Source organism: Magnolia sinica, chromosome 4 (assembly GCF_029962835.1).
Source record: "Magnolia sinica isolate HGM2019 chromosome 4, MsV1, whole genome shotgun sequence".
Classification (NCBI taxonomy): domain Eukaryota; kingdom Viridiplantae; phylum Streptophyta; class Magnoliopsida; order Magnoliales; family Magnoliaceae; genus Magnolia; species Magnolia sinica.
In genome coordinates this window covers 11,557,950-11,582,315 of record NC_080576.1, presented here as the reverse complement: position 1 = coordinate 11,582,315, position 24,366 = coordinate 11,557,950, and the positions used below count along the sequence as shown (strand labels likewise).

The window sequence follows — 24,366 nt, the reverse complement described above, 5'->3', positions numbered from 1 at the left end:
TCTGATTGGAAGAGTCAGAAGTTCAAGGGAACCTGTTTGCATGCGTAGAGGCGAAAACTAGTTTTTGGCAGTGGTAATTATGTTGCCTTCTCTGAAGCAGAGTTTCATTTGGACATGTCATGAGGACAGTATTATAATTTCTACATAAGTCATTGATTTGGTGGAGGATAACTTCAGACAAATGGGGCAATGGGTGCAGCTTGGGGAGCAAAATGCATTTCATGTAATCATAGTATCTTGTTGATGCAAAGTTGATGTGAATATTTGACGACACAATCAATGACTTGCCAAGGAAGTATGATAGGCTGCACATATACGCAATTCATTTCAAATCAGAGGAAGGTTGGCCATGGGCATCATCTTTTTTGGTATTTGCAGGGAGGCAAACAACACTTGAGATATCAGTCACCTCAAACTGAAACATTAGCAACAAATGCATGTCTATGATCTAATTTAGACGAGTTCTTGTACTAGAGTCAAGCTTTTTTTATTTTTATTTTTTTACACATGCACACACACCACCACACACTCACGCCGTAGTGGAATTTCACCACCTATGGGTACTCGAACCGTCAACCAGGTGTTGCAACTCCTGAGAGTCTACTACCGGAGTAAGACTAAGGACCCAATACTAGAGTCAAGCTTGATTATGGATGTGGTGTTATTATCCATTCTTGCATGTAAACTCACTCCTAGCTCTTTAGGCTTCCACAACATTCTTACAGGACTAGTTTCATACTTTGGTGTTGGGCATGGTCTTTGATATCTTGAGATTGTTCAAATGCACTTGGGATCAGTTGGGAAGTTCTCTATAGTAATGTGGTAGTATAATGCAGTAGTCTGAGACTCTGAGTAGCTTAAATTGATATTTGTTGCATAATTTGTTTGATACTTGAAGTCTTGAAGTTCTTGAAGGAGAATTTCAAAATAAGATGCAACCGTGAATAGGCCGAGATTGCTTAGGAATTGGTTTGTAGAAAGAAGGGTATTGTGGTCAATTGTCCAAAACTTAGTTTGACAAAGTAGGAGCTAGTGTGCGTCAGTAGTAGCAAGCAATGTTCTCAGTGATTGCATAAACTTTTTTTAGCTATAGTGTTTATATGAAATTAGGGCTTTAAATAATATTTAGGTACCAAATGGGATAAAGTTATAAGTATCATAGTATCATGAGATAGAAGGTGGACTTAAAAGAGTCATGATAGAAATAGGTGGTGGAAACAACTAGGTCTTGAACTAAGGATTGCAATTGCAACTTAGGTGGAAGATTCTTGTTTGTAATGGACCAAATTACCTGAGTTTCTAATTCTGAATGGGTTTGATTCAAGGGAAGCTGTAATGCTTTGAGTATCAGAATGCACATTATCAAAATGGGAGAAAATGGCAGGTGCCTGTGTGGGTGCTAGGTGAATGTTGCATACCCGAAAGAAATAAAAGTCAAAGAGTTCCTACATGGCACCTATGGTCAAAGGAGGAGGTTGGGGGGTTGCTAAGTCTTCTTCTTGAGACCCAATGTACATTTCAACCCATTTCATGAATTGGAGTCCAAGGCACTGGTCTAATAAGAAACCTTTTTTTTTTGAACGGTAAGAAACCTAGTAAATGACCAAGAAAATGATAACAATGCCCAATGTTCTTTTCCTGTTTTTGGGTTGAGGGGTTTGATAAGACTCGTAGAAAAGGAATTGGCTTTAGGAAAAATCATGAGTTGCCATGAGTGACTTCTTGATTTAGAAAACTATGGAAAGAACTTGGTTGAAGGTAAGGTCACCTAAAGCAATGTAGAAGGAAATTCATTTTGTGAGTGGTCTTATATTGAAGAAACTAATGTGAGATTGATCTATATAAGGGAGTAAAATTCAGTTAAAAGTGGCTGTTTTGCTTTGTTAGACAGGCCACATGCCTTGCCTTGTATAGCCGATTCTATAGATAGACGATGTATAAATAGAAGATTTTGTATTTATCATTTTACCTTGTATAGTCGTTGTAGAACTCTATATATTCAACCCTTTAGGGTTGTCTTATATATACAGAAAAGCAAAGGAGAAACATTTTCCTCAAAGCCTTCATTGTTTTTACTTTGTTTACATGGTATCATAGCAATACCGATCCTAATCCGGCATCTTCTTCATCACCGACATCACCATCTGTCAGATCCGACACTCCCTTGTCAGATCCGGCACTCCCCTGTAAGATCCGGCCCTCACGAAGCTCGTCCGATCGTCCCGAGCTCTGTCCATACAAAGCTTTGTCCGCACCAAGCTTTGTCCGATCGTCCTCTGCGTACCAAGCTCATCCAATCGTCCCAAGCCTGTCCGCACGCCCCTGCTACACGTCCCCAGTGCACGCACCTGCTACACGTCCCTGCGTACGCACCTGCGCACGCATATCCCTGCTGCATCATCTCCTGCTACATCCGATTCCTACTCCCTCTTCTTCTCCTGCTGCATCTACATCATCTCCTGCTGCATCCGATCCCTGCTGCATCATCCTCTGCTACTTCCGCTCCCTACTGCAGCATCTCCTGCTACACCTACTGCTGCACGTCCTAATTTGTTGGTCTATTGCTCTTTTGCTGGTTGTTGTCCTGATCTGTGGTTGCAAGGTACTTTCTTCTTTAGCGTCGTGTTTATCTCGTCCTATCTATGGATAAAGACTCCCATACAGAGGCCCCACGATGTAGTTTCGATGGCACCAACTACAATCTATGGGCCATTCACTTTCAAAGTTTTTTCAAGGGTCGAGGTTTGTGGGGACTAATTGATGGATTTGTTACTATCCCCGCTTCCACCGATGCCGACAAAATGACTGATTGGGAAATGGAAAATGGACAGATTATTACCTGGATTCTTGATTCGGTCGATCGATCAATAGCTGTTGGCCTCACGTCACATCGCACTGCTAAGGCTATGTGGGATCATCTCCAGACAATATATCAACAGAGTAATGCGGCTCGGTTATACTGCCTGGAACAAGATTTGGTTCACCTTACTCAGGGTGACAAAAGTATTCAAACTTTCTACTCTACAATGGTTACAATTTGGACAGAGATGGCTATGATGGATCCCGAATTTCCAAATGACTTTAAAATATTCCACACAATGCGCGAGAGTGCGCAAGTTAGACAGTTTCTTATGAAACTGCGTCCAGAATTTGAGCATTGCAGGGTTGCTTTTCTGAACCGTAGCCCAACTCCTTCAATGAATTTGGTTATCAATGATTTATTAGCCGATGAACAACGACTGCAGGTCCTCTCTCAGGGGACATCTCAGGGACCATCTGACTTGACACTTACTGTATCCACCTCTGCACCAAACCGTGGTTCCACTACTTTAACTTGTCGCAACTGTCACAAAGTAGGACATGTCGTCGCTCAGTGCAAAGATTGGTGCGCATAATGTTGAAGGACTGGTCATGGTATTCAGGATTGTCGTTCATGTGCCTACACATCCTCATTCGGCCGTGGACGTGGTGGTCGAGGTTGTGGCCGTGGTCGTGCTCCTTCTGCTACTTCTGTGATTACTTCTTCTGAGCCTTTTGTTAGTGATACTGCATCCACTGGTTCTGTTGAAGGTCTTTCCTCACTTTTGACTCCTGCGATCCTTCAGCAGATCGTGCAGGCCCTTTTTGCGGCCGGTATGTCAGGTATCACCTCTTCTCCATGGTTCTTCGATTCCGGTGCTTCAAATCATATGACTGGTGATGTATCACATCTCCGCAATACTCATCCCTACACTAGCAATCTGGCTATTTCTACTGCAGATGACACTAAACTACCCATACATTCCATTGGTTCCTTAACTTTCTCTCCTTTTGACCATCGCTAGTTTACCCTTCGTGATGTGTTTCATGTCCCTAAAATCTCCTCAAATTTAATTTCTGTTGGTCAACTTACATCCAATAACTACTTGGTCATCTTTCTTCCAAATTGTTGTTTTGTGCAGGATCTGGCAATGGGGAAGATACTTAGGAAGGGTAGGCGGCATGGATGTTTGTACATGCTATATTTTCACCCATCCGTTACTCCAGTTCGTTGTTTCTTCTCTCCCTCTTCCTCGGATATTTGTTCGGCAAATAAAATGTGGAAACTCTGGCACTTTCGCCTGGGTCATCCACATTCTGATCGTTTGATTCAGCTCTTTTCTTCTGGCATGTTAGGGAATATTTATCTTAATAAAAGTGATTTGGATTATTCTTGTTCTTCCTGCTGCCTTTCAAAAAGTAAGTGTATTCCCTTAACTCTAAGTACAACGAAATCATCATCTATGTTTCAACTAGTGCATATGGATGTCTGGGGTCCTTCCTCAATAATGTCTCTCTCTGGACTACGATATTATGTTATATTCATTGATGATTTCACCCGTTACACTTGGATTTATTTTTTGCACTCTAAGTCACAGGTGTTTGAAAAATTCAAAATATTTCTTTCCATGGTGGACACTTAATTTTGAGTAAAAATTCAAACTCTTCGCTCTGACTCAGGGGAGAGTATCTCTCCACAAATTTTCGTACATATCTTCAGGGTCATTAGATTACTCATTAGACCACCTGTTCGGATACTCCACGATAGAATGGGGTGGTTGAACGAAAAAATCGCCATATTGTTGAAATTGCCAATACCTTAATGACAGCTATGAGTGTTCCTCGTTCTTTCTGGGCGGAAGCTATGATGCATTCAGTCTACTTGATTAATCGGTTACCAACCACAGTACTGAATAGTAAATCTCCCTACTTTGCCGATTCTCTTCCTACATATTCCACATTTTGTGTTTTTGGTTGTGTATGTTATGTTCATTTGGCATCACGTGAACGTAACAAACTTTTTCCAAAATCAGTAAAATGTATGTACTTGGGATTTAAAGAAACTCAGAAGGGTTTTCGTTATTATGACCCGGTCTCTCGTCGTGTGCATGCATCAAGACATGTTGTTTTTCTTGAGCATATTGCTTCCATTCATTTGTTCCTCCTTCGCCCACACCAGTCTCTCCTGGTCTTAGTATGTTTCCTGACATTCCGGTTGCGTCAAGTACACCTCCTTGTCCATTGCAAGTTTATTCCCGACGACCATGTACAGATCCATCACCTACTACTCTCCCTACTGTACCTGTAACCGATCCAGATCATATCTTGGTACGTCGTTCCACTCGTGAACATCGACAGCCTGATTGCTTGATATACTCTATGTCTGCCATGAATACTACCCTGGATACTGTATCTATTTCTACTTCATACCATCAGGCAGCCAGTCATGATTATTGGAAGAAGGCTATGACAGAAGAACTTGCAGCATGGGATGATAACCATACACTCGACCTCCTGACCACCAATTGATTGGCAGTAAATGGATTTATTCTATGAAGCTCAAGTCCGACAGATCATTGGATCGATACAAAGCTCGGCTTGTCGCTCAGGGATACAAACAGGAACACGGAATTGATTATGATGAGAAATTCGCTCCTGTGGCCAAGATGAAAACTGTTCGCACTTTTCTGGCAGTATCATCAGTTCGCTCTTGGTCACTCACTCAGATGGACGTGAAAAATGCTTTTCTTCATGGAGACCTCCAAGAAACAGTATATTTGAAACCTCCTAAATATTTAATCCTTGCCGATAAAATCTGTCGCCTGAAGAAAGCTCTATACGGTCTCTAACAGGCCCCTCAGGTATGATTCCAACGTTTTCATGATGTTGTTATAGGAGCTGGTTTTACTCAAAGTGGTCATGATCCATCCTTATTCTTACGCACCTCTGAGCATGGAATCGTCATTGTTCTTGTTTATGTTGATGACCTACTTCTGACTGGTAGTGATGATACTGGCATCTCGGCATTAAAGGAAGTTCTGAAGTCATCCTTCAAGATGAAGGACCTGGGTCATCTAACATACTTTATTAGAGTTGAATTTTTGCGTTATATATGTGGAATCCTGGTCATCAGCATAAATATACCAAAGATCTTCTCGCCTTGGCCTCCTTAACAGATCAGAAGACCGTTCAGACTCCCTTGGAACTTAACGTTTAATATGGCCGTGACGATGGTGAACTTCTTGCAGATTCCACATTATACCACCGTTTGGTTGAGAGTCTGGTTTACTTAACAATGACTTGTCCTGATATTGCCTACGCGGTCCAAGTTGTCAGCCAATTTGTTTCTACTCCTCGAACTCTTCATATGACTAAAGTATTGCGCATCTTACGGTACCTACGTGGAACTCTGGATCGATCTCTGGTCTTCTCCTCCACGGCCTCTCTGGATTTTCGTGCTTATTCAGATGCTGACTGGGCCGGTTGTACTCTCACCCGTAGATCTACCACTGGCTACTGTGTTTTTCTTGGCACTTCTCTCATCTCTTGGAAGTGTAAGAAGCAGACCACTGTTTCCAAATCAAGCACGGAAGCTGAGTATAGAGCAATGTCAGCAGCTTGTAGTGAGATTATCTGGTTACGTGGACTTCTTTCTAACTTTGGCGTTCCTCTACAAGATCTTACTCTACTCCATGTAGATAATCTGAGTGCCATCCAGATTGCCTCTAATCTGGTTTTCCATGAACGGACAGAGCATATTGAAGTTGACTGTCACTTCATCCGCGAGAAGTTTTAGTCTTGGCTCATTTCGCTACTACATGTCGCTTCCCATGATCAGATTGTCGATGTTCTCACGAAGTCCCTCACTTCTGCACGACACTCATTTCTAGTAAGCAAGCTATTACTTGTCGATGACCCGCATTACTTTGAGGGGGGATGTTAGACAGGCCACATGCCTTGCCTTGTATAGCCGATTCTATAGATAGATGATGTATAAATAGAAGATTTTGTATTTATCATTTTACCTTGCATAGTCGTAGTAAAACTCTATATATTCAGCCCTTCAGGGTTGTCTCATATACACAGAAAAGCAAAGGAGAATCATTTTCCTCAAAGCCTTCATTGTTTTTACTTTGTTTACATGCTTATATTCAGTAAAATCCCCTTACATGCCATTTCTGCGAATGTGCGGAGCCTTGTAGGGTTACTGCCAGCTCCTTGCATTCTCTTTCTTTTGGTATAAAAGCTGGCAATGACTTATGTGTTATTACTTAGACAAGCACAGCCAACATACACTCTCGACTTCAGTTGCAGGAACCATCCACCCTGGATGCCATTCTCACTTCAGAATCATGCTCATGTGAGGAAAGATCATGGAGAACCCACCATTTAGGGGGAATTTTTGGGACCATGAAATCTCAGTGGTGGAGAAACCCTTCTAGTTCTAATGCTTCATGGGGTGTTCTTGCCGATTAGGACACCAATTTTGGCCAGGCCATTTCAGACCCTTATTGTGTAGACCATATTGGGGCTGATTCTATATGGATACCCAAAGCCATGCTGCTAGTGTTTAATGGGGCATTCTTGCTGTCAAATGATATTGATCATTGGATCTGGGCATCTTTGTCTAATGGCCTCTTTTCTAAAAGTTATTTATTTATTTATTGATAACAAAGATTTTATCGAAACCACCTAGAGGGCAAACAAAAATAACTGTCCATTAAAGTGATAGGTACGACTCCCTCCCCATTACAAAGATAAGACCTTAGACCCCTTACAGAGACAAGTGTCTAAAGCATTTGCCTCCCTAGGGACATTGTGAAACAAAATAACGATCAAGAAAGAAACCTGATACAATTATCAACAAAAATTAGATCCCAGGCGGGTTGCAGTTCCCAGAAGCCCAAGTGTGGAACTTTTGTTAAGGTTCTTTGTTTGTTGGATATGTGCCCTCTGGGTTTTGTCAAGGTATGGGGCTCTTACGCTCCACCAAGAGTTGAAGTCTTTTGTTGGATGGCAGTGGCAAACAAAATGCTCACCCTTGACAACCTTGAGAGAAAGGAATTTTGCCATAAAAAAATATCGTGTTGGAAAGATGGACAGTCCATCAATCACCTTTTCATTCATTGTGAGACTGCTCAGGATTATTTGGCATTTTGCCCTCAGCTTATTTGAGATGTGTTGAGTTTCACCTAGGGCATTGGTGGAACTCTTTGAAAATTGGGGAGCTGGTCCGTATAAGGTCTGTAGAATTCTCAGGAGACTGCTCCCGCATGCAATCTTGTGTAGCATATGGGAAGAATGAACTAAAAGGAATTTTTATAACAAGGATGTGCATATTGAAGGTATAAGGACAAAAAAAGGTTTCTCATTATGCATGAAGTAGAATGGCGCTTAGTCGCAGGATCCTTATATCTAGGTGCTGTTTTGGCTTTGAATCCTGCTCCCAGTCCTGCTTCCTAACCTTTTATGGTCGATTACATTTTGAAACATACACTTCTCTGCACTAGCACCTGAATATGTTACTGCTTCGGTTCATGCTCTGTGCAACTATAGAAGGGCGGAAGTGTTCAAAGGAGTCTTCTTATCTTGGGTTGAATAGTCATCGGAAAGGGGCAATAAATGTTTACAGAGAGCAATCCAGAATTGTTGTTTCATGTTCCCCTCCTTAAGTGGGCTGTTGGAAGTTTAATATGGATTGTTGCTCGAAGTGATCCAGAATGGTTTGTTTCATGGTTCCCTCAGTATTGGGGGTGGTGTTAAGGATGCAAGGTATTAATTTTGTCGTTTCAGGGCGTAGAATTGGGAAACCCAATTGTGCGGAATTAGAAGCAATCAAGATGAAGTTTTGCTCAATCTCAGATACTTAGACTATCTTATTGCTGAAAGGGATTCCAGAAGCGCTATCTGGGGCTGCAGGTTCTAGCAAGACTACGTGGAGGTGGTACTTTCTGTGCAAATGAAATCAGGAGCTTGATTGGTTCTTTTGCTGTTTCCTTTATCTTGTTCTGGAGGGAAGATAATTCTGTGGATGATGAACTGAATAAAATGGTGGCAAGCCAGTCTTTGTATACTGGGGCCTCTTGTCCATCATCTTCCAATGGTACTGATCCCCTCCTTTTCTTAATTAAGCTATAAAAGCAGAGGGAGGGGAGGGAGGATCACCACTTCCCTGAATCTGCAGCCTAATCCTTCTTACTGTTGCTTTTGCCTTGTGCCAATGAGCTCAGTTTGATAATTTAAATGTAAGATTGTCATATAATTTGATAATCTCAGTTTAAGTATGTCATGTAATTTGATTTCTGTTCTTTCAAACTGGGTAGAACTTGTTCTAGATTCTGTTACTCTTGAACTTTTCTCTCTTGTTATGTGGTATGCACGTAGTCAACAACCATAATGGTCTTTTCGATGAACTTGCAGTGGAAGGTCTCAGACATTGCAGAAGCAGATGAGCTGATACTAAGAAACTGGAGGTCTCAGGGCACCTCAAGTGGCATGTCTGTTCTTGAAGATGATGAGTTACTTTTCCCAATGGTCCAGGTTGGAACTCATTGTTCTGAATGGATCAGTGTGACCAACCCAAGTGGAGAACCAGTTGTGATGCAGCTTGTCCTGAATGCAGGGTTGATCATCGATCAGTGCAGAACTGCTGACGAGCTCTTACAAAATCCTATATCAAGTAGTTTTGTTTGTAACAATTCTGTCTCAACCAAGGATGGGTTCTTTCTAGCGGAGACTGCAATAACGGAGGCGTATGTCCATCCTTATGGTAGAGCATTTTTGGGACCGATTGTATTTCACCCATCGAATCGATGCATGTGGCAAAGCTCAGCTCTGATAAGAAACAATCTCTCAGGTGTGGAGTGGTTGCCTTTACGGGGATTTGGAGGGTCACTTTCGCTGGTCCTGCTTGAGGGATCTGAGCCCGTCCAACACCTGGAATTCAACCTTGAGGTACCGATTCCTCTCAATATGTCTCCAACAGACTTGGAAGGCACCAGCTTTGCCTGTGTTCAGCCATTGTCAAAAGAGCTATTTGCGAAAAATACTGGAGACCTACCTCTGGAGGTGAGAAGAATTGAAGTATCAGGAACAATTTGTGGGTTGGATGGGTTTATGATACAAACTTGTAAAGGTTTTGCTCTTGAACCAGGAGAATCAATTAGGCTTCTAATTTCATATCAGACAGACTTCTCTGCTCCTGTGGTTCACAGAGATCTCGAGCTGGCGTTGGCTACCGGCATGCTTGTGATCCCCATGAAAGCCAATCTTCCTGTTTACATGCTTAGCCTCTGCAGGAAGTCATTTTTCTGGATGCTGCTTATGAAACTCTTTCTAGTGGCATCGGTGGTCTTGGTTGCTGCTGCTGTAACATTCATGCTGTTTTACCGCATTCTACCCCAAGTAATGGCCTCTCGTACTCACGATTACTTGTGCAGAAGTGATAGAAATGCCATTGCCACTATCAGCAGGGCTGATAAACCTTCTCGGGCACATCGTAACCAGAGAAATATCAGGTTATATATGCCTAAGCTTTTATTCCCCTGCTTGATAATTGATATTTATACCCTCTTTTGGATATATACACCCTTTTGGAAAAGGGGTCAATGTATTTTCTTGTACTATTATATTACGAGAAGTAGGAAACAAAGGAAGTAGATTTCGTCCTGCCCTGCTTGGACAAACTCGGTCCAGGAAGGGGTTTTGTGGGGCCCACCGTAATGTATGGGTTTAATCCATGCTGTCCATCTATTTTTCCAAACTATTTTAGAGTATGAGCGCAAAAATGAGGCAGATCCAAGGCTCAAGTGGACCACATAGTGGGGATTGAACGCCCACCATGAAAAACTTCTAGGGAGCCATAGAAGTTTTGATCAAGCTGATATTTATGTTTTCCCTTCATCCAGGTCTAGTTGGCCTTATAAACAGGTTGGATGGAAGATAAATATCACAGTGGGCCTTGGGAAGTTTTCAATGGTGAGTGTCATTATAACCGCTGCTTCCTGTGGTGTGGTCCACTTGAGCCTTGGATCTGCCTCGTTTTTGGGCTCATACCCTAAAATGATTTGGAAAAATGGATGGACGGTGTATATTAAACCCATACATCATGGTGGGCCCCACAGAGCCCCTGCCTGGACCGAGTCCGTCCAGGTGCGGGCAGGACGCAATCCGCTTCGAGAAACGAGGTGTTCCTATTAAAAAGAGAGGATGTAAGTAGAGTGAATCCCCCTTTTTTGTGCCAGTTTTTATCTCTGTTTCTTTAGTGGAATAACAAAGTTGTAATAATATTCAGGTCACTCAGGGAAGAAGCTGAGAAGCCAGATATGTGTTTTGTTACTGGATATTCTGATCATCCAAATGGTATTCAGGAACTAAAAGACACTGCTCAAGAAATGAAAAAAATGCAGGATCAAGAAGCCCAAATTTCCAGTCCCTTGGAGTGTCAGAAAACCTCTTCGCCGCCTGCTTCAATAGCAAAGTCAACGCCTGTAAGCGAGTGCGCTGTTATACCAGAATCACCACAAACTGGTAAATTGAGAGTCAGGATTGAAAGAGAAAGAGGAAGGAGAAGGAAGAGGCGGGCTGCTGGCGCAAGTGCTGGATTGACAGGAAAGCTTGAGGTTTCAAGCAGTCAGAGTGGGAATTCTACACCCTCTTCTCCATTGTCGCCTCTCACAGCTTTCACACCTAAACGAATCTGGTCTCTCTCGCCTGATGTCGAGAATTCCATCGAGGCTCCGGAACATCCATTTGTTGGTGCTGCAAAGCAGCATCCCAGGAAGGAACGGGTCTTCGAAAGTGCTGCTGAAGCAGGATTACAGGAACCTGATATTGCCATCAAATGCTACAATAACAGTTCGTTGTTTTCTGGTCATGAGCAGCCTTCCACGCCCATAAAACCGACCAGCAGCCGGCCTGTTCTTTTGCCTTCTGCCACATTTCCGGTCATGGGTTGGCGTGCACCTGGTTTCATGGGCACTTCCCCATTTTCGGGTTCCTCTTCTGCTATCGCTCCACCTGCTCGGGCCCCAGGGTTCAAAGTCGTTAAGGAGGAACCAGTTAAACCAAAGGAAAAGGTAGGGCTTCAGGAAGAGTTTACATATGACATCTGGGGTAACCATTTCTCTGAATTTCACTTAATGGATAAGCCAAATGAGTGCTCCCCAAAGGTATCTGATGCTTCAGTAGGCAACTCTCAAAGCTTCTTTGCAATGGGTCCGCAGTCACTCAAGCAGATGACTCGTCAAAGGTCTTTGTCTCCGACTTCTAAGTTGGACAGGTCTGTATCTCCAGCTCCTAAGTTGCCTATTTATGCTGTAAATTCTCATCATCAAATGAATTAAGTTATCGAGTATTTACAGGCCTTTGGAGTGGGCTACAACCCCTCTTCAATGCTTTCTTCCTTTGATTTTTATGCTATAGTCAATTCACAAAGTTAGTATAGAATCACAAAATTTTGATTTCGATTCCATTGTTTTTTGAAAATCATTGCACCTTTCTTTCTTCTTTCCTTCTTTTTTCCCCATTGATCTTGATATCCAAAAGCTCTAAGAACATTAAATCTTACAATGAAACCAATGGACGAATATGGCAAAACTCTTATCTTTCTTGGGGCGCATATGAGGATTAGTGTTGTCTTTAACTAAGGGCTCATGTGGGAGCTTGTAAATGGAGGTAAATGGGAAATGAAATAGGAGGTAAATGAATTGGGAGTAAATGACTTACTCAGTTGTGTTTGGATGGGAGTAAATGAAATGCATTGGAATCCAAATATTCTGTTTGGATGGGAGCAAATGGGAGGAATTGGATTTTTTTCAATACATCAACAGGAACATATGTGATAATCCCAAATCAGCTTTAACATACCACATTATTGTACATATGTGATCAACGTTGTCATATGCGATTGCATAAGCGAATACGATCCCATATGCCATTTTAGGAGCATATATCGCATATGCCATAGTGGTATATGCAGTTTTATAAATTATAACCATAATGGCATATGTGGTTTTATGCCATGGCATATGCGATTATGCTGTCACTTGTGTGATGAGAAAATGTAAATTTTTTGGGGGTTATGTGATGGCATATGTGATTATGCAATCACATATGCATACATACCCTTTAGGTCGCATACAATTGCTTATGCTATTTTACAACAATGTATGTGATATTTGATAAAATGATTGTAATATGCCCATTTAAATATACGTTTTAGCCAAAAATGAGGAAATTACGAGCTTCGGGTGGGCCACGAACATAAGGATCATAAACAAGCAACCCATCATTGTCCCCCCCCCCCCATTTAGATGGCCAACCTTTGGACGGTATGGATCATTCTATCGGTGTGATTTTAGTGATGTAGCTGATAATTTGATTGTTTTAAAGTATCATCGGTGTGTCACGTGTATGGCAGACATGTGCGTAGGAACACCTTTATTTACTAGTGTGACTCTCGAAGGGAGCCCAAAAAGTCATTTCACCCTATTTACTTCCAAATCTCTCCTTTGAGAGGTGATTTCATATACAATACTATTTACTCTCAATTCATTTCACTTCCATGTATTTACTTCCATCCAAACGCACCTCATCGGTCATGTACCTCCATTTGCTCCCAATTCCTCCCATTTACCTCCATTTACTCCCCATCCAAATGACCCCTAAGCAAATTGGGGGTGTTTTGGAAGGAGAGGAATTGTAAGGAAACACTCTAGGAAATATCCTAAATTTTGGAGAAACCTTAGAAAGAGAATAAGGGACTGTTACAAGCATCTTCCAAGAAGTTTGTAGGCAAGGTTTTGAATATTGACTTTGGAGGGTGTAGTGGCTCTCTGAAACCTAATATGATATGGGCCAGTACAGGCCTGCACTAGTTGATCTGGTCCTATAAGTTTTTTTTTTTCCCCCAAAAATGTTTTGAAAAATTATTGGGAAAACAGGAAAAATTTAAAACATGAGAATATATCATTTAAAAAAAAATGTTTTTAACATGTTTTAAATGGTTTGAACATTCCTTGTAAGGATGCTGTTTGCGGGCATCATTTGTTAAAATTATACCGAATGGGGCCAAACTGAACACAAGTCAATCACAATTAGGTGGATTATAGTCCATTATATTGAAATACCAAAAAAAATAATTAAAAAAAAAAGATCGAAAAAAGAAGAAAAAAAGTAATGGCTTACCCATTTTTTGGATTTTCCCCAAAATGGTCCACGTTACATGGTTCATCAAATTCCACACAAACATTGTGTTTTGATCCCCAAAATTGGCTTGTATCTAGTTTAAAATGAGGGGAAATTTTTTGAGATGATATATATTAAGACATTCTAGCAGCTCAGTAGATTTGCTAAGCAACATGCATGTAAGAGAGCACATTTACACCATGCCTGTTTCAAAGTGGGATGCATTTGATCTAATCTAGCCAATCAGGTTGGAATCTCTTTTTTGCCTTTACGAAAGATTCTAGGCACGAGGAAGATTGAATAATGTAGATCGATAACCAAAAGTGCATAGACTAGGCTAGATGAAGGAAATGGAAGAAAACCTCACTATCATGTAGCCAGAGACTTTTACAATAAGAATAACAAATCGAGACTTGAATGCCTCCATGGATCCTAAAGACCCATATTTAGATCTTGAGTAAGAAATCTAATGTCGAGACCAATTTCCGGAGGGGTGGATAGAGACTAGTTTCTGAAGGTGTTTTTGGACAGGAAGGGGAGGTGTAGAAGGAAGTGATCCTGAGGGACAAGGATTAGGGAGATTGAGGGGCTTTGCCTTCGTTCGAATAAAATGGGGGATGGGATTCTGACAGTTACATTGTCTCTTCACCGGAAAATCTTTGAAGGTCACTCTATCTCAGTCCAAAGAACTAAGAACAATCCTGAATTGCTAACCACCAGTTCAGGAAGAAGGTGGAGAAAAGAGTAGCAAGATAGCTTGTTGGTGCGGGAGCAGTTACCAGGGATGTTGCTTCAGTAGAAGCCCAAGCTCTGACAATTATTTCTGATTTCTCTTTTAAGGATGCAATGACGTGGGGGACTTAGAAGAATGTCTAGCAAGAGAAGATGGCATCTTCAGGTAGGGGGTTGCAATCCGATTCTGATAAAAGGGAGATTTGGCTGTGGAAGGGGACTTTGGCTGGCGGCCCCATGGTGAACGTCTACCCGAAGGTGGTGAAGAATGCATGGGGTACTCTTAGTGGGTGGCGAAGGTAAAGGTTGGCGCCACCCTGGGGGAGGTGAAAGTTTGGTTGTTGGAATGTGCTTGAAAACAACTTTAGTCTCAAGACATTGTCAAGAAAGGAGGTTTGGGTGTCCCTTTGGTGATAGATAGATCTCGATCGACTGTTGATCGCAGGGTCGTTTTCAACGATGGCTTGGTGGTTCATCTTTAACGGTGGGAAGATTAGTCATTGTTCAGATGGGAGTTCTTGATATTTGGTTTGGGGAATTTCTTTGGAGCTTTGGTTGTTAGAGACTTTGGAGAGGTCGATGGTGGATTTGGTAATAGAAGGGGCCGAAATTTAGGGTGGCGATAATTGTTATTAAGAGGAAGAAAATAATTGCGGCCCTAAAGACTGTTACTTTTGTTGTTGGGGAGGAGAGGGTGATTGTCAAGGTGGTAAAGGAGTTGTTGGGTTTGGAGAGGAGCAGGGGGTTAGCGGTCGGAGCTCTGGTTATGGAAAGGGAGAAGATGGCAATGGGGGAAGCGGGAGCTTGTCCTCTGTGCTCTTGTGGAGTACTATTTGAAGGTGGGGGCACGTGACATCTTGCAAGTGCCTCTCATGAGGCAACTAGGAGACGGGGCTAGTCACACATAGTCGAGGGGATGGCCTGTAGTAATGGTGATGTAGGGGACGACATGGACAGCTATAAACCGGGCGACATGTGTCTAGGAGGCCGTTAGGTTCGGGACCGATGACATGTTTTCAGTGCTGACTTAGATGACTGACCCAAAGGTTTGGACGACGGATCGATAGAGTTAGAGGACAAGTGGTGCCTTAAGAGTCAAAGCTGGGAGGGACGTGGCAGTTTGGAGGCAGTTGTAGAAGGCTCGAAGCATCCTCCAAGTGCCTTTCGTGATGCGGCTAGGTGATGGGGCTAGTCACACATGGTTGAGGGGATGACATATAGTAATGGCGGTGTCGGGAGGTGGCATGGACAACTGTAAGCCGGCGATACGTGTCTAAGAGGCTGTCAAGTTTGGGACTGACGACAAGTTTTCGACATCAACTTGGATGGTTGACTCGGAGGCTCGAAGGATAGGTGGTGCCTTAAGAGTTGAAGCTGGGAGGGATGTGGTAGTTTGGAGGCAACTGTAGGAGGCTCGGAGTACGATGAGTGGCTGTCATGGTCTCACTTTTGTCAAGGAGCCAATTTCGATTGAGGTTTCGATAGGTGGTGGCAGTAGACGTGTAAACCGAGAGGAGCTGAAAGCTTTTGTGTATTTGAGACAACCCAAAAAGGTTGAATATATAGAGATTACAATATCTATACAAGGAAAGAAATAAAATCAGAATCATCTACCAATGGAAAACCAACTATATAAGGTATGCTAGCTATACAAGGTATATTTCAGTCTGTCTAACATACCCCCTCAAACTAATGCGGATCATCGACAAGTAATAGTTTGCCAACGAGAAATGAGTGACGTGCAGAAGTTAGGGACTTGGTGAAAATGTCTGCAATCTGATCATGGGATGCAACATGTGGTAGAGAAATGAGCCCAGACTGAAATTTCTCACGGATAAAGTGACAGTCAACTTCAATATGCTTCGTCCATTCATGAAAAACCGGGTTAGAGGCAATCTGAATGGCACTGAGATTATCAACATGGAGTGGAGTAGGATTTTGCACAGGAATGCCCAAATCGGAAAGAAGTCCACGTAACCAAACAAGCTCACTACACGCAGCAGACATCGCTCGATACTTGGCTTCTGTGCTTAATTTGGAAACAGTGGCCTGCTTCTTACACTTCCAAGAGATGAGAGAAGTGCCGAGAAAAACACAGTAGCCAGTGGTAGATCTTCGTGTGAGAGCGCAACCAGCCCAATCAGCATCCGAATAAGCACGAAGGTCCAGAGTCGCCGTGGAGGAGAAGAACAGTGATCGATCTAGAGTTCCACGTAGGTACCGTATGATGCGTAACACCACAGTCATATGAAGAGTCCGAGGAGCAGATACAAACTGACTGATGACTTGGACAACATAGGCAATATCAGGGCGAGTCATAGTTAAGTAAACCAGACTCCCAACCAAACGACGGTATAAGTCGGGCTGTGCAAGTAGATCACCATCGTCGCGGCCATAATGAATGTTAAGTTCTAAGGGAGTCTGAACTGTTTTCTGATCTGTCAATGATGCCAAAGCGAGAAGATCCTTGGCATATTTACGTTGGCTGACCAGGATCCCACGTTTAGAACGTGAAATTTCAAGCCCAAGAAAGTATGTGAGATGGCCGAGGTCTTTCATCTTGAAGGAGGATTGCAGAACTTCCTTTAAAGCCGAGATGCCAGCAGTATCGCTACCAGTCAGTAGGAGGTCGTCAACATAGACCAGAACAATGACAATTCCGTGAGCAGTGATGCGCAAAAATAAGGATGGGTCATGACCACTTTGAGTAAAGCCAGCACCCGTAACAACATCGTGAAAGCGTTGGAACCATGCCCGAGGTGCCTGTTTGAGGCCGTACAGGGCTTTCTTTAGGCGACATACCTTATTGTCAGGGATTAAGGAGCCAGGAGGAGGTTTCAAATACACGGTTTCTTGAAGATCTCCATGAAGAAAGGCATTTTTCACATCCATCTGAGCGAGTGGCCATGAGCGAACAGAAGATATAGCCAGAAGGGTACGAACAGTTTTCATCTTGGCCACGGGAGCGAAAGTCTCATCATAATCAATTCCGTATTCCTGTTTGTATCCCTGAGCGACAAGTCGAGCCTTGTATCGATCCAATGATCCATCAGACTTGAGTTTGACCGAATAAATCCATTTGCTACCAATTAGTGTTGAGGGTCAAATATTGCATATCAGACCCATTTATTACATAGATTTACACACATGATACCGCTTAATGGCCTGATTAATCGTGTTTATAATGCAGAGTGTATGTACGAGCTTGGACCGAAATGGGTGCTTAGAGCATATCAACCGATCAGGCGCTCGATGTTCACGAGCGGAACGTTGGATCGAGGTAAGTTCGGGATCAGCAACGGGTACAGTAGGTTCGGGTTGAGTAATAGGTGGTGGATCTGTACGTGGTCGATGTGAGTAAACCTGCAACGGACGAGCGAGAGTACTTGAGGCAAACGGAATTTCTGGAAAGGCAGTTAGACCAGGAGAGTTTGGAGTGTGCGAAGGAGGAAGAGATAAATGAAAAGCAATGTGCTCAAGAAAAACAACATGTCGTGAAACCCGAACACGACGAGAAACCGGATCATAACATTGAAAACCCTTCTGAGTTTCCCCAAATCCCAAGTACATACATTTGACTGATTTTGGAGATAGTTTGTTACGTTCACATGAAGCCAAGTGAACATAACAGATACAACCAAAAACACGAAATGTGGAATATGCAGGAGGTAAGCCAGTGAGAATAGAGTAAGGAGATTTACTGTTCAGAACTTTGGTTGGCATCCGGTTAATCAAGTAGATGGAATGTAACATTGCTTCAGCCCAGAAAGAACGAGGAACACTCATAGCTGTCATCAGGGTGTTGGCAGTTTCAACAATATGACGATTTTTTCTTTCAGCCACCCCGTTCTATTGTGGAGTATCAGAACAGGTGGTTTGATGAATAATTCCATGCCCTTGAAGAAATGTACGAAAATCAGTTGAGAGATATTCCCCCCCTGAGTCAGAGCGGAGAGTTTGAACTGAAACCCGAAATTGAGTCTTCACCATAGAGTGAAATAACTTGAATTTTTCAAAAACCTGTGACTTCGATTGCAGAAAGTAAATCCAAGTGTAACGTGTGAAATCATCAATGAATATAACATAGTATCGTAACCCAGAGAGAGACATAATTGGTGAAGGACCCCAGACATCCGTATGCACAAGTTCAAACATAGAAGATGATTTTGTAGTACTTGGGGAAAATGGAACACACTTACTTTTTGAAAGACAACAGGAAGAACAAGAATAATCCAAATCATTTTTATTAAGAGAAATATTCCCTAACATGCCAGACGAAATTAACTGAAGTAACCGATCGGAATGTGGATGACCCAGGCGAAAGTGCCATAGTTTCCACAATTTATTTGTCGAAGAAATATCTGATTAAGAAGGAGAAAAGAAACAACGAGCCGGAGTGATAGATGGATCAAAATCCAGCACGTACAGACGACCATGCCGCCTACCCCTCCCAAGTACCTTCCTCGTCGCCAGATCCTGCACAAAACAACAGTTGGGAAGAAATATGACTAAGCAGTTATTTGATGTGAGTTGACCAACTGAAATTAAATTGGAGGAGAGGTTAGGGACGTGAAACACATCACGAAGGGTGAACTGGCGATGAGCAGAAGGAGAGAAAGTCAATGATCCAACAGACTGAATAGGTAGTCTAGTGCCATCCGCAGTAGAAATAGCCTGATTGCCAGTGTAGGGACGAATGTCACGAAGATGGGATACAACACCGGTTATATGATTGGAAGCACCCGAATCGAAGAACCATGTAGAAGATGGGGATATACCTGACATACCGGCCGCAGAAAGGGACTGAACGATTTGCTGGAGCATCGCAGGAATCAATGGAGATGAAAGAACTTCAGCAGAAATAGTAGATGTAGAATCAGTAACAGTCGGCTCGGAAGAAATAGTGGCAGCAGTAGTAGAAAGAGAACGGGGTGGTCGGATCTTCAACAGAGGGCGGTCGGACGACACAGGGGTGGTCGAATCTTCAACAGAGGACGCGGGACGAGCAGAAGATGGCGCTGGACGAGCAGAGGGATGATCAGACGACGCAGCAGGGGTGGTCGGACGACGCAGGGGTGGTCGGATCTGACAGGTGGTGCTGGATTTGGATCAGTGAAGCTCTGATACCATGTAAACCGAGAGGAGCTGAAAACTTTTGTGTATTTGAGACAACCCAAAAAGGTTGAATATATAGAGATTACAGTATCTATACAAGGAAAGAAATAAAATCAGAATCATCTACCTATGGAAAACCAACTATATAAGGTATGCTAGCTATACAAGGTATATTTCAGTCTGTCTAACGACGATGGTCAATGGGATTTTGTAGCGAATGGCAGGGTCTCCGTGATCGGGATGGTGAGAGGTTGATTGTGGAAGCCGGAGTCGACTGAGGTGTAAGGGTGCTGCGGCGGCTGCCGAATGCGACGATGAGCCGATTGTTGAGGCCGGATTCTTTTCTCTTGATGATGGCAGAGATCTATCCGACAATGCTAGAGAACAGGCCGTGGGCTGGCGTTGGAGATGGGTAATGGATAGACAAAGTTTGTAGTTTAATGTAATGGCGGATGGGGTTAGGGTTGCTTGCGAACAGGGGGTTGGTGGTGTGTTTGTCGACACTAATTGGTTTGCTGACATTGATTGGGTTGTCAGCGATTGGCTGTGGTGGGGTTTTGCCACAGATGTTGTTGTGGCAATGGTGTTGACAATGGCAGCATTGAATATGGGATGAGTTTGGGTTGTTTGTTGACAGTTGCAGTGACGACGAGATCCTCAAACTAATGGCGTGCAGAATGTAGATTGCGAGTGTCAAATGGAACCATGAAGGTTGCAGTAATGGGCTAACGGCAAGCGGCGATGGAGACCGCGAAGTTAGAGGCCATTGGAACTCGACAATGAATGGTCTATAGATTAACTTGGCTCTGATACCATGATAGCACAATGACTTGGAGAATTCTCCTGTGTTTTTCATGTATATTGCTTTACCCCAAATATGGTTTAAATAGAGGAATACACTGCATATACAAGGAATGGATGAATATACATCGAAGGTAATGAAAATACACCTATTTAGGATCACTTATGCATGGAAAGACTCCATTTATAGCTATCAATGACACCTATTCTGTCGACGTCGGCTTGGAGATGATGATCTTTGGCAGTGTCAATGCCTCAAATCAAGTGTGAATCAACACTTGTTGTGATGACGTTGGCATGACGAGTCCACTTTTTCAATCTTGATGGTTCTGCGGATTTTGCTGGTGCTTTTTAGCGGTCCACGGTCCAAACATGATAGTTTTGGTCTAAGCTCACCTTGGTTCGTAATAGGTTTGACCTTGTTGGTGCATAACCAATGATTTTATTATTTCAAGATTTTCCTTGGAAAAATTGGGTAGAGAAATATGTGGGATTTCTTCGAATGGGTCTACCTGGAAGAGCTGATTTATCTATCGATGATCAATGAGAAATTTACATGGTTGAATAGTCAGGACCACCCAATCATGTCTTGGTTAGATCGCTTCTTGATATCTGCTGATTGAGAGGTGAAATTTCCTTTGGTATCGCTAAGATGGCTATCGAGACAACTGTCCATGCTCGTCCGCACGCCCTTGCTCGTCCGATCGTCCCCTGCTCGTTCGCACGCCCCTACTCGTCCCTGCTCGTCCACAGGCCTGTCTGCACGCCCCTGCTTGTTCCTGCTACATCCGATCACTACTCCCTCTTCTTCTCCTGCTGCATCTGCATCATCTTCCGCTACTTTTGATCCCTGTTGCATCATCTTCTGCTCCATCCGCTCCCTACTGCAGCATCTCTTGCTACACCTACTGCTGCATGTCCTAATCTATTGGTCTGTTGCTCTTTTGCTGGTTGCTATTCTGATCTGTGGCTGCAAGGTACTTTCTTCTTTAACATCGTTTTTTATCTCGTCCTATCTATGGATAAAGATTCCCGTACAGAGGCCCCACGATGTAGTTTTGATGGCACTAACTACAATCTATGGGCCATCCACTTTCAAAGTTTTCTCAAGGGTCGAGGTTTGTGGGGACTAATTGATGGATCTGTTACTATCCCCGCTTCCACCGATGCCGACAAAATGGCTGATTGGGACATGAAAAATGGACGGATTATTACTTGGATTCTTGATTCGGTTGATCGATCAATAGCTGTTGGCCTCACGCCACATTGCACTGCTAAGGCTATGTGGGATCATCTCTAGACAATATATCAACAGAGTAATGCGGCTCGATTATACCGCCTGGAATAAGATTTGGTTCACCTTAATCAGGGTGACAATAGTATTCAAACTTTCTACTCTACAATGGTTACAATTTGGACAGAGATGGCTATGATGGATCCAGAATTCCCAAATGACTTTAAAATATTCCACACAATGCGCGAGAGTGCGCAAGTTAGACAGTTTCTTATTAAACTGCGTCCGGAATTTGAGCATTGCAGGGCTACTCTTCTGAACTGTAGCCCAACTCCTTCAATGAATTTGGTTATTAATGATTTATTAGCCGAGGAACAACGACTGCAGGTCCTCTCACAGGGGACATCTCAGGGACCATCTGACCTAACACTTACTATATCCACCTCTGCCCCAAACCGTGGTTCCACTACTTTAACTTGTCGCGGCTGTAATAAAGCAGGACATGTCGTCGCTCAATGCAAAGCTTGGTGCACGTATTGTCGAAGGACTGGTCATGGTATTCAGGACTGTAGTTCACGTGCCTACGCATCCTCATTCGGCCGTGGACGTGTTGGTCAAGGTTATGGCCGTGGTCGTGCTATTTTTGCTACTTCTGCGACTACTTCCGAGCCTTCTGTTAGTGGTACTACATCCATTGGTTCTGTTGAAGGTCTTTCATCACCTTTGACTCCTGCAATACTTCAGCAGATCGTGCAGGCCCTTTCTGCGGCTGGTATGTCAGGTATCACCTCATCTTCTCCATGATTCTTCGATTCTGGTGCTTCAAATCATGACTAGTAATGTTTCACATCTCCGCAATACTCATCCCTACACTGGCAATCAGGCTATTTCTACTGCAGATGGCACTAAACTACCCATACATTCCGTTGGTTCCTTAACTTTCTCTCCTTCTGATCATCGCTAGTTTACTTTTCGTGATGTGTTTCATGTCCCTAAACTCTCCTCAAATTTAATTTTCGTGTGTCAACTTACATCCAATAACTGCTTGGTCATCTTTCTTCCAAATTGTCGTTTTGTGCAGGATCTGGCAATGGGAAAGGTACTTGGGAAGGGTAGGCGGCATGGATGTTTATACGTGCTGGATTTTCACTTATCCGTTACTCCAGCTTGTTGTTTTTTGCACCTGTTACACCTGGATTTATTTTTTGCACTCTAAGTCACAGGTGTTTGAAAAATTCAAAATATTTCATTCTGTGGTGGACATTCAATTTCGAGTAAAAATTCAAACTCTCCGCTCTGACTCAGGGGGAGAGTATCTCTCCACAAATTTTCGTACATATCTTTAGGGTCATGGGATTACTCATCAGACCACCTGTTCGGATACTCCATAACAGAATGAGGTGGCTGAACGAAAAAATCGCCATATTGTTGAAACTACCAATACCTTAATGACAGCTATGAGTGTTCCTCGTTCATTCTGGGCGGAAGCTATGATGCATTCAGTCTACTTGATTAATCGGTTGCCAACCACAGTCCTGAATAGTAAATCTCCCTACTTTGTTCTCACCGGTTCCCTTCCTGCATATTCCACATTTCGTGTGTTTGGTTGTGTATGTTATGTTCATCTGGCATCACGTGAACGTAACAAAGTTTCCCCAAAATCAGTAAAATGTATGTACTTGGGATTTGGAGAAACTCAGAAGGGTTTTCGTTGCTATGACCTGGTTTCTCGTCGTGTACGAGTATCACGACATGTTTTTTTTGAGCATATTGCATTCCATTCATCTGTTCCTCCTCCCACACCAGACTATCCTGGTCTTACTATTTTTCCTGACATTCCGGTTGCGTCGCATACACCTCCTTGTCCATTGCAGGTTTATTCACGACGACCACGTATAGATCCATCACCTGCTACTCTCCCTACTGTACCTATAACCGATCCAGATCCTATTTTGGTACGTCGTTCCACTCGTGAACATCGATAGCCTGATCACTTGATATACTCTGTCTGCCATGAATACTACTCTGGATAATGTATCTATTCCTACTTTATACCATCAGGCAACCAATCATGATTGTTGGAAGAAGGCTATGGCAAAAGAACTTACAACATTGGAAGATAACCGTACGTGGGACATTGTTACTCGACCTCCTGAACACCAATTAATTGGTAGTAAATGGATTTATTCTGTGAAGCTTAAGTCTGACGGATCATTGGATCGATATAAAACTCGGTTTGTCGCTCAGGGATACAAACAGGAACACGGAATTGATTATGATGAGACATTCGCTCGTGTAGCCAAGATAAAAACTGTTCGCACTCTTCTGGCAATATCATCAATTCGCTCTTGGCCACTCACTCAGATGGACGTGAAAATGCTTTTCTTCATGGAGACCTCCAAGAAATAGTATATTTGAAACCTCCTCATGGATCTTTAATCCCTGCCGATAAAGTTTGTCACCTGAAGAAAACTCTGTACGGTCTCAAACAGGCCCCT

The 24,366-nt window shown here is 42.9% G+C and overlaps 1 protein-coding gene across 4 annotated transcripts in view; it reads left to right on the top strand.

Annotated features, from left to right (window-relative positions):
• Positions 1 to 24,366, top strand: part of LOC131242439 (uncharacterized) — a 40,870-nt gene that overhangs the window by 4,609 nt on the left and 11,895 nt on the right. For 3 of the 4 annotated variants that reach the window (XM_058241063.1, XM_058241065.1, XM_058241064.1), the window contains exons 3-4: positions 9,220 to 10,316; positions 11,093 to 12,079. In XM_058241063.1, coding sequence (XP_058097046.1) covers positions 9,220 to 10,316; positions 11,093 to 12,079 — 2,084 coding nt within the window. Of the gene's footprint in view, positions 1 to 9,219; positions 10,317 to 11,092; positions 12,267 to 24,366 lie in introns of those variants that run through there. The other variant, XM_058241062.1, reaches the window with a different exon arrangement.